At 44.5% G+C, this 11,395-nt stretch overlaps 1 protein-coding gene across 5 annotated transcripts in view; it reads left to right on the top strand.

The window, feature by feature from the left end:
* Positions 1-10,736, top strand: part of enpp2 (ectonucleotide pyrophosphatase/phosphodiesterase 2) — a 76,240-nt gene extending 65,504 nt beyond the window's left edge. The window contains exons 19-25 of one of the 5 annotated variants that reach the window (XM_080897528.1): positions 3,117-3,294; positions 3,525-3,664; positions 4,880-5,015; positions 5,185-5,262; positions 5,340-5,472; positions 5,600-5,762; positions 8,963-10,736. In XM_080897528.1, the coding sequence (XP_080753654.1) occupies positions 3,117-3,294; positions 3,525-3,664; positions 4,880-5,015; positions 5,185-5,262; positions 5,340-5,472; positions 5,600-5,762; positions 8,963-9,133 (999 nt within the window). In that variant the 3' untranslated portion in view covers positions 9,134-10,736. The remainder of the gene's footprint in view (positions 1-3,116; positions 3,295-3,524; positions 3,665-4,879; positions 5,016-5,184; positions 5,263-5,339; positions 5,473-5,599; positions 5,763-8,962) is intronic. The other 4 variants (XM_080897529.1, XM_080897530.1, XM_080897531.1 and 1 more) reach the window with 4 other exon arrangements.
* Positions 10,737-11,395: the final 659 nt, after the last annotated feature.

Consider the following 11,395-nt stretch of genomic DNA (forward strand, 5'->3'; position numbering starts at 1 on the left):
AGCACATGCAGCAACATTCTTGGCTGTACATCCATATTGTCACACTTGGCAAAATTCCTCCCATCTTCTGCTGCTCAATTTGTATGAATTGCAGTCTCAATTTCTGAGACTCACAGGAGTAGCACCCCACAGTCTGGGCTTTCTCCTCTGTCATCAGCACACCATGTTCACTGACAGAACTCATACTAACTGGATATTTTCTCCTTTTTTGGGCCAAACTCTAAAGATGGTTGTCCAGGAAAATCCCATGAGATCAGCAGTTTTTGAAGTGACCTCAGCGCCTCTTTTTCAAACTCCCTCTTCTTCACTTTTGGCCTAAAAGAGTTGACTCTAAAATTGTTTCCATAGGCCAAATTAGCCCCTTACAAAGTATGACTAACCTGCATGTATGACTGGCCAGATGCCAAACATTCGCTTGACTTTTAAATCCCACAAAAGGATCCATCTGGTCAGCTTATTTACTTAATTAAATTTTTTTTATAAGGTGCCATATGACAGCAGCAGTCCCCAAGGTGCTTTATATTTTAGGCTAAAAACCCTACTATAATACAGAGAAGCCCCACACAACCAGAAGACTCCCTATGAGCAAGCTCTTTGGCGACAGTAGGAAGGAAAAACTCCCTTTTAACAGGAAGAAACCTCCAGCAGAACCAGGCTCAGGGAGGGGCGGGGCCATCTGCTGCGACCGGTTGGGGGTGAGAGGAGGGAGACAGCACAGAAGATACACCATGAAAGAGAGATCAGCATTAAACGTGTGCTGTATAAACACACACACAGAGAAAAGAACAGCAAACATCCAGAACAAGGTGCTGTGAGAGATTACAGAGAGCCTGAAAGGGCCCTGACATCATGGAAGTGAGCCTGCGATGTCACGAGACACCAGACTGAATCCAGAGAAGAACAAGTTCTTTAGGGTTCTGAACCATCCTCCTGACAGGTACCCTGAAACACTAGACTTTATTTCCCGTGCTAATAACAGGATCATCACTTGAAACTAAATGCAGCCAGCATTTAGAGTGGGATGACAAATATAAATTCTGTGTTCACACAGACACTGTCCACACTGCAATATATCCACAGCAACATAACAAAGACCCTAAGAGGTCGACCTGGGCCGGAACAAACCGGACCCACTGAGGCCACGAGCCGCAGGAGGCAAGGAGTAGCTTTTGACTGCCCAAGGTCAACCAGGAAATATCAGGACACCAGAGTTCAGGCATATTTAGTAATACGGCTTTGTCCTCCATGTACAAACATGAAATCTAGAGGAAGGAAGAGCAGCAACAAGAGCTGCTCACAGAAGAAAGCAGGCATCGGTGCCCAGAGATACGAAGCTCATGAAATTGAATAAAGCGTGAAAGGAGGTGCAGGGATGCAGAGAGGCTGCAAGAACATGGTAACTGTAGGCTGAAGCGCTCAGCTGAGACATCAGCGTGTCTTTGTGTCTGATTGTTTTATGAGTTCTTTAAGGAATGCAAGAAAGTTTTTATCAAGTATGTATTCAAGTCAGTAACACTTTTTTGGCCCATCGGAGGTGTCAGCACAGATGCTCTTTATACGAAACATATTAGAACTACGAGGACAAGAACTACAACCCTTTAACATTGAAGGTGACGTAGAGCCCAGTTTATCTGTACTGGTGCGGTGAAACTTTCTGTTAGTGCACAGAAGTTGACCAACATATTTCACTCACTGGCCCCACGTCCTTATTTGAGGTTTGACACCGTTTTAGTAGATAAAGCTGAATGGCTTGGACATGAGCTGTGGTTTGGGGAAGACCTCGAAGGGGACTGGTGGCAGCTCCCGGGCCTGGCAGATCCTCATGGACTACAACAGAAATGAAGAAGTTAAAGAATTAAAAAGGGGAGGGAGGGTGGGGCACATAAACGAGAGCGAACAGCTTGTGGAGCTGGGGGAACATGTGTAGATGAGGACCAGAAGGAGGCGTGTTTGGAGGCGTGGTCCAGCTCCTGAAATTCAGATACTTTATCTCCAGTTAATCCCTGAGATTTGGTAACACCCCCCCCCCCCCCCCCCCCCCCATAAAAACAAAAAAGAAATTGTATGGTAATTACTTTTGTAGATAGTGAAAACATTTTATTGTTTATCTGTCGCAGCAGATGGCCCCGCCCCTCCCTGAGCCTGGTTCTGCCGGAGGTTTCTTCCTGTTAAAAGGGAGTTTTTCCTTCCCACTGTCGCCAAAGTGCTGCTCATAGGGGGTCATATGATTGGTGGGTTTTTCTCTGTATCTATGAAGCGCCTTGAGGCGACTTATGTTGTGATTTGGCGCTATATAAATAAAATTGAATTGAATTGTTGGTTTCTGGCCCTCGGACCTTATTTGTAACACCCTTAAAGTTCCCTGGCTACTCTACCCTGACCCAAGCTTGTTTTTTGACAATAAAATAAGAAATTAATTTTTGTGTTGGTTTGTTTTTGATCCCAATTGCAACAAAATCACACATTTGGACATTATACGATCAGTGGTGTGGGCTGGGGCACTTAGTGTTGACGTCGTCCTCAGATTAAAACTCCTCAGTCATCGTGCAAACGGAGAGTAAGAAATCAGCTGTAGCATAAACCTGGTATGAAAAGTAAGACCCCAGATCCATGTTTCCTTGCCTGTACCCAGCAGGATTTATTAACCATAACTGGGGTCAGCTGCTCGTCTTGTTGTGCAGAGCAGTGTGTGTGATTGGTCAGATGTGCTATCAGCTGATCTATACCATAGCAGATGACTGAAGGGCTTTTTGTTGCAGAAGTTTTGCTTTTTTGCAGTTTAACTTCATTTTACACAGTGTAAAAAGATTCATCTGCATGGGTCTGTCATTCAGGAGGATTTGATTGTTTGTGCCTTTTTTACTTGTAAAAAAAAAGTTTCTTAATGTGCAATTGCTGTTTTCTTTTAAGCCTAAATAACCTTGATGCTTCTTTGCTTTCTGCTGCAGAGCTGGGGTCGGTTCACCTCGTCAAAATCAATAGTTTATTGACAATTTTAGAGTTTAACAGCCTTCTTAGTGCAGATATTGTGTGTGTAGTTGCTGTATTGAGGTGAATTAGACCCAGCTCTGCCCTGCACTGTCTCACTTTATGCTGTCTTTGTGATTCCCATGTAGATCTCTGGCAAGAGATTGTTTCAATCTCCGATCTTTTTGCAGTTGCGTGTAAAAAGTAGGGGCCAGAGAAGTTTGAAAGTGACCCTTGTACGAGGCTATAACCTGGAGTCACTCTGGCTCTGTCTCTTACAGAACAAAGTGGAGGAGCTAAACCAGCGACTGAGGCAAGCTATGGATGGTCAGTCTTTAACGCTCCTACTGAAAATGTCATTAATAAGTGACTTTTCCTTTCAGTCCCAGCAGATAAAACTAAGCGTAGTTGCAGTGAAAGTTTGGATTTGTAGCTCGTCTTGTTTTATTTGAAATTTCTTCATCATTCTGTCATGAACGCTCAGTCGTCGTTTTAATGCATCGATCTGTAAATGTCTTTTGCTACATTCCTGCTTGTCTGCGCTCTTCCTCTCATAGACAGCAGGAACCTGCCGTTCGGTCGGCCTGCTGTCCTCTTCCGTACCAAATACTGCATCCTGCACCACAGCGACTACATCAGTGGCTACAGTGAAACTCTGTCCATGCCCGTCTGGACATCGTACACTGCCAGCAGACAGGTACTGCTCTCTCCGTCCTCTCTGTCTTTCAGTTGTTGGAAGTACAAGTGCTTAGGTGTAGTTAACTGTTTAGCAGATATTTGATGTTTCAGAATTTTTTCTATAAGTTCATCTCCTGCTTCCAGCACCATTGCTACTATTGGGGAAACCTCTTCTGAGTGCCGTCATGTCACTGATTTCACAACAGGCTTTAGTTTAGGGGGGCTGTAGCTTAGGAGGTAGAGCTGCTCATCTACTGATCAGGATGCTGGTGGTTCAATCCTTTGCTGCTCCAGTCTTCATGCCAACACACTAACCCAGGAAGCTCTCTGATGCATCCGTCGGACTGTGAACGTTAGATGGAAAGCACTGCTTGTGTGAATGGATGCAAGTTGTATAGAGCAGAGTAGAGGCAGTGCATTTAACATTCAGACAGAGAAAACACCAACTCCTGTGTGAGATCTTAATCTCCGATTACCATGCTGATGATTTAGTGGTTACTGGTCTCCAGCTACGATCCAGACACCAAACAGCAATCTTTATGCCTGAAAGGCTGCCTTCAGAACAAAACAGCTTGTACTAACAGCATTTTGTCAAAAACTGGATGACATTCATTCTTGGTGACTTTCACCAATATTTCTCATGAGTCTGGTTGTGCACCTGGATCAAAGACATTTGGAAAATTTGCATCTTTTGCTGCTTCTGGTTTCACTGTGAGCCAACGTTGTTGTAATAATGTGATAAAAGGCTGAAATAATAACGGCTGTCGTTCTTATTTTGTCAGTTTCAAGGCTTCTTACTCGCCCTGAGTTTGTTTAAAGTTAGCTTCTTAGTTCGAAGACAGCTTAAAAATCCATGAAAAGATTTTGTTTTATTTCCATTAATTTCCATTTTCACTCATCTAACTACAACTGTTGTTCACTTGACAACTCTTTGACAGACAGCCGGGTCTCACACAGCCACGTTTTGCAGGATACAGTCAATCCTTTGTTACACACCGGTTGTCCTCACATTCAGCCCCGAGCTCCATCACTGCAGTTATATTAAGTATCTTTAAACAGCGAAGGATGCTATGAACCTCCTGCACAGCAGGAAACGTGCAGGTGCTGGACAGTGTCACCTGTCTCACCTGAATGCCTGCTGACTGTATCTTTTCTGTGCCATTTTTCTTTCTCTGGTCTTTGAAACAAATCCACGATATGTTTAACAGAACTTTGTATTCTGCTGGTCTTCCAGGTAGAAGTGTCTCCTCTGCCTGAAGCTCTGTCCAACTGTGTGAGACCTGATTCCAGAGTCCCTCCAGCTTACAGCCAATCATGTACCAACTACAGAGCAGATAAACACATCACGTACGCCTTTCTGTACCCACCACGTAAGTGAGCCCCCGCAGCAGAGTTAACACAGCATGTCTGGTGAAGGTTTTACTGGATTCGTATTCCTACAATAATACTACAATCATATTATTATTCTTTTTTCCCACACTTGATCGTATTCCATGACTTTATTTACCACATTAATCCTGTTTTTGTCCTTGCTGACAGAACTGTCGTCAAATCTAGACAAAAAATCCGATGCTGTCCTCATCACCAACACTGTTCCCATGTATCCTGCATTCAAGAGTAAGTCTTTACCTCAGCTTTAGTGAACTCTGTTTTATGCTTTTAGTCCACCACCATCATCTCTCTCCCTCTCTCAGAGATATGGGGTTATTTCCAGAGAGTGCTGGTGAAGAAATACGCCACTGAGAGAAATGGAGTGAATGTACTGACTGGACCCATATTTGACTACAACTATGACGGTGTCAGAGACTCAGCTGAGAAGATACGAGAGTAGGCACACTTAATATTTCCACGTTTCTGTTAAACCTCCTTACTCCATGTATATTTTTAACTGTGGACAGTGCTAATGTTCGGAAAGTGTGTGGAATAGCTTCCTGACCTTGATCTTCTCTTGCAGGTATATAAGTGGTACAATCCCAATCCCCACTCACTACTTTGTGGTCCTGACCAGCTGCTTAGACTTCACACAAGCTACAGACTCGTGTAACGGACCGCTCAACAGCGCCACCTTCATCCTGCCGCACAGACCCACCAATGATGAGAGCTGCAACGTACGGATGGTCACGTTTACGTTTTCCTTCTGCTCTTTTCCTTTTCCTCATCCACAGCAGAGCAATCTTGCTAACATAACATGAAAAATGTTTCCCGCACCAAACAAATAAATTAAAAAAAACCACACAGCTGAGCTGCAGCCACACCAGGTTGCTCCTAAAGCTGCTTTTGCATAAAGAAACAGCACTGATAAATACATACTCAGCTTCAGTCCAACAGGGGAATTGGAACGCTCTAATGCGTGGGTGTTCTTGCAAACACACTTCCTGCACTTATATTCTTATTTTTTACAGACAGTCTTTCAGGAAATCCGTCCATCAGACCGCAAAGAGGCTGTACAGTTAGTCCTCCAGTATTGCACAGCACAGCAATAAGTGCTATTACCAATAAGCTTTGCTGTGTCTCCAAGGACAGTGTCAAGAGCATGGAGGATATTCCAGGAGACAGAAAGTTATTCTAGGAGAGCTGAACAGAGCTGTAGAGGGTCCTTAACACATCTCCATATTTGGAGGGCTAGAGGGTGGAGTATCAGCCAGCAAGTTTAGGAAGAAGTATTCAATCAATCAATCAATCAATCAATCAATCAAAGCTTTATTCGCCACGTGCAGGTTGCCCTGTAGTGAAATGGGACCCTCCCCCCAGGAGGCAACAAGCATCTAAGGCGTTTGGGAAGGGAGGGGGATGCATAGAATGGGAAGAACAAATTCAAATCAAATTCAAATTTTATTTGTCACACACAACCATACACAGTATGACATGGGGGTGAAATGCTTGTAGCTGTACAATGCCCGACCATTAAATGACAGAGGAAAAGTTTTACAATATTTGCAATTTACAGTTTACTACAGAATTTACAAATTAACTTAGGAATTTACAGTAAAGAATGTGCAAATAGCAGAAGAGATTATAAAGATTATAAATTATAGGAATTATAGGATTATAGGAAATGTGTGGTGGTGCGTGTGGTGATGTGTGGGAGAGTCCAGTCCTACACCTGGTTCAGGCCCCGAATAGCCTGGGGGAAGAAGCTCCTCCTCATTCTCTCTGTTTTGGCCTTGAGGGAGCGGAAGCGCTTCCCAGACCTCAACAGTGAGAAGAGTCCATTGTTGGGATGGGAGAGGTCCATCATAATCTTCCTAGCTTTGGACTTGCACCGCTTGGTGTAGATGGACAGCAGGTCAGGGAGCTCTGATTGAATGATGCGTTCTGCCGAGCGCACCACCCTTTGCAGATCTCGTCTATCCTGCTTGGTGCTGTTCCCAAACCAGGTGCAGATGTTTGACGTCAGGACGCTCTCGATGGTGCAGGAGTAGAAGTTCTTGAGCACCTTCAGTGGCAGATGGAAGTCTCTAAGTCTTCTGAGGAAGAAGAGACGCTGACGGGCTTTCTTAACCAGGGTGTCGATGTGGCAGGACCATGACAGGTCCTGAGTGATGTGGACACCCAGGTATCGGAAACTGTCCACTCTCTCCACTGGCGTGCCACTGATGATGAGGGGTTTGTAATTCCTCGCCTGCTTTGTAGTGAAGTCCACGATCAGCTCCTTAGTCTTGCTGATGTTTAGGAGGAGGTTATTCTCCTGGCACCAGGTCTCCAGGTTCCTAATCTCCTCCAGGTAGGCCGTCTCGATGTTGTCGGAGATCAGGCCCACAACAGCAGTGTCGTCAGCAAACTTGACGATGGAGGTGGTGTCGGATGTGGCTACACAGTCATAAGTGTACAGTGAGTACAGCAGGGGGCTTCAAACACAGCCCTGAGGCACTCCAGTGCTGAGTGAGATGGAGGGGGAGACTTGTTTTCCCACCCTCACTGATTGGGGTCTGTCTGTGAGGAAGTTGAGGATCCACTGACACAGTGATGAGCTGAGTCCAAGATCCGTCAACTTGGTGAAAAGCTTAGAGGGAATTATTGTGTTGAATACTGAACTGTAGTCCACGAACAGCATCCTAACATAATTCCCTAACAGTCTAAACACAGTCGTTATCAGGGTGTTGTTGTTCAGCTCCAGCCTTGAGACCGCAGCTGGTGCCACAGGGGTATCCCCATGAAGTGATGGTGGTTTTTCCTTTAGTGCGAACAACTCATATCAATTTCAAAGCAGTTCTACAGTCCGACACTGGTCTCTCAAACTCCCGTTGGAGAGCCGCGAGCTTCTCCATGATGTGATCAATTTGCGCTCAGAGATCTTATTCTGAGTATTCACAGCAGCCGTCAGCCTCTCCAAGATCTTATCCATGCTGCACTCAATGAGCCCATTTTGAGAAACTCACGCCTCGTCCCATCGTTCCAATCCCAGCGGGCAGCCTTGTGGGGGTTTGAACAGCCGGTTCCGCTCTCTTAATTCTCCGATAAGCCAGGGCCAAGCCAGCTCCGATCAGCAAAAACCCTGTTACCATGGTTCCGAATAGGTAGATATCTTCAGCACTCAGGCTCACCCGAGCCCAAACTTCTCGTTGAGAAAAGGGTGTCAATTGCATTCAGAGACCAGTTGATCAAATCCATAATTCCTCTTTTAGGTTTAGAAACAGACTGTGAGAGAGTGTTCCAGGGAAAAGTAAAAACACAAGACAAGGACATAAGAAGCCAAGCAAGGAAGATAAGGGAGAGGAGAGGAGAAAAAGTGCGGCTGCCTTCGCCGAGAGTTCAAACTAGTAAAATACTATAATTTTACCTTTCAAAACTGGAGCACCTCCTGCCCTGTGGTAGCTGGGATAGGCAAGATGGCATTGTGTCATTTTTTAATATTCCAAAATGAAGGTAAAAGGTTCAAAACGACACAAAAGTGCACACCGATACTGCTGAGCTGTGCAGCGATCTCGATGCAGTGACCACAAGCATGTGACTGTGAAGGATTGGTGGTTCGTTTGACGGCCCACCAACGTCACAGCTGATTAACTCCACATCTGTGAGGTTTAGAGCATTAGCTGGAGGGACAATAAATCAAAGACATTGTCCAAAAACTGAATGAAAAGCTGCGCTAATCACATGTCTTTGAAAGGAGATAATAACAGTTACTGAGCTTTAACTGTTCTCCCGGGACCCCAAACTACGCTCACGTTCTTGTGAATAAGAAACTTTGTATGTGCAAAGTCTTAAGATCAACTGAAGACAGCCTTTCAAAACATGAACCAAAGAAACATTTTCGATCTGATGTCCATTAATAAGAGGTGACTGCTGCTAACGCTGCTCGTCCTTACTGCCTCCACAGAGCTCAGAGGAGGAGTCTCGTTGGGTGGAGAGCCTGATGAAGATGCACACAGCTCGGGTCAGAGACGTGGAGCTCCTGACAGGCCTGGACCTGTACCGCAGGACCAGCCGCAGCTACGCTGAAATCCTCTCGCTCAAGACCTACATGCACACCTACGAGAGCGAGATCTGAGTTCTGCTAATGTTCCTGATGTTATCTTCTGCCGTGGTGGATCCATGTGGTACCAGGAGGAGCTGCAGTCATCTCACCCCACCAGCTGCTCTGCAGCATCTATGCTGTGGCCCTTTCACTGACTCCTTCATGTGCTTTCATCTCAGTAACTGTTATTTTGCATACATTTTGAACACCACTCAGCTAAGAGGCCACTCGAGTTTAATATTTAGCTTTTCAAAAGGCAGAGATCGATATCCATTCGCAGAAATGCTGCTGCACAATGACACTCATTTCATCCAACCATGACTGTACCCACCTATGTGTCAGAGGCTGTGACTGGAAATGAGTCACAGCATCACTAAATATGTCTCGAGATACTCGAGTAGAGTTACACCATAACAAACAGATCGGTGTAGAGACAGATTCTGACCAATCAGATAAAAGCTTTTATTTTTCTTTGAATATAAGTAAGATGTTCTCCTATGTGTGTGTGGCTGTATGACATGCCAAGAGAAACACAAACTTTCTCACTTCCCTTCATCTTTAAGCAACCACTATTTTTGGATACACTCAATGAAATCAGTTTTCAAAAGTCTATAAAAGGCCATTGTGGATTTGGTTACATTGGTTACGTCCTCACGTTTGTGTATTGTCAGGTACACAATGATCTACATGTTGCACCAGTGCACAATCAGATCAGTTGTTTAAGTGTTTCACCAGCCTGGAGGCTGTTAGGAGGCTAAATAAAGAAATTATGTTTTTGCACGTGGAGGTGCCTGAAACAGCACGGTGTCAAGAATCCACGATTCTTTTTCATTCCATATTCTGGACATTGTAACTTCAACATGGCTGACATTCATCAATAAGACCTGTTGTCACATCATTAAGAAACCTGCTGTAAGTCAGGTTCTCAGAGCACTGCGTTTCTCTTGACATCATGATGTTTTTCATGGTTATGAAGAAACAAAGGAGGTTTGTATTTTCACTGTTTCCTCTCTTCCTCGTTGATCTCCTTGGTCAGAGTGTGGGCAGTTTTCCTGTGAATGCACAAGCATTAAAGCAAGAAAGTTTATTTGCCGTGGAATTTCATCTTCTGTCCAATTCAGTCAACTTTCCAAGTCAAGTGAAAATGAATTCAAATGGAAAGCGAAGTGACCGTGAGGCTGTGGGATTACACTAGGCCCATCCATAAACGCTTTTACAAATCTGGGACTGCAGATGTAGAGAGCTAGAATCCACGTTACAGAGAAGCGACGTTTGAATGATGTCAAGGAAAAGCGCCTTGCACCACAGAGCCCCAGAGAAATCAGCAGTAAGGACTGTAAAACCAAAGCTGTCTTGTGTACGATGCATTCAGCTCTTCCTCGACATGATGAGTGCTTTAAAAATGTCTTTGGTGTGTCACAGGGAGTGACACTGGTGTTTGTGTGTGATTGTGAAGGTAAATTCCAGATTTTTCTTTGTATTTTTGATTGCCAAATATGTGGGTTTCATTGTGAATTGTCCAATAACAGTGTTGATGATGATTTATTGTTTTTGGAAAAAAAACACACACCACCTGTGAGACCGACTTATTTAAACTTTATGGAGATTTGTCAATAAACAAGTGTTTTTACTAAAAGAGCTGTGCTGTCTGCTGGGGTGCTGTCAACAAGAGGAAATCCCTGTTGTGTGTCTGCGACTCAGTGTTTTGTCTTTTTGGTTCAAGTTTTATTCAGTGAGGTATGGTTTCCTGTTTATGTTACGTTTATGGTTGCTGTTCTGTTTCTGTGCCTCTGTGTTCTTGGGAAGGGTCATTGTCTTTAGCTTACGTGTCTTGAGTTCAGCTCTGTGTTTCCTGGTTTACCTTGATAGTCCTGGTCCTTTGTCAGTATAGTCTGCTTTACTTCCTGCGTCCTGTCACATTTATCCCAGCTGTGTCTCCCTCCTGTTGTGCATTTCCACTCCTTACCTGGTGTGTATTTATTGCTTGCGTTGTCCTTGGCTCTTTGTCGGTCTGTCTGTGTGTCGTCCCTCGTGTAACCGCTGCTCTCCGTCCCCTCGCGTTTCCAGGTGTTTCAGGTTTTGGCTCATTTTCTGTGTTCCACCTGTTGGTTGTTTTGTTCTGCCGTCAATAAAGGCTGACTTTCTGTTAGTGATGGCCAAACAACGCTTTCTGAAGCGTTGAAGCTCGTGTTGAAAAACGGTTCATTACTCAAAGCTTTTCAACACAGTCCTCTCTGGTGACATCTGGTGGCCAAACATATGACGAGCAGCTTGAATCTACAAAATAAAATGAAC

Source organism: Rhamphochromis sp. 'chilingali' (genome assembly GCF_963969265.1).
Source record: "Rhamphochromis sp. 'chilingali' genome assembly, chromosome: 11".
In the NCBI taxonomy this organism is placed as follows: Eukaryota; Metazoa; Chordata; class Actinopteri; order Cichliformes; family Cichlidae; genus Rhamphochromis; species Rhamphochromis sp. 'chilingali'.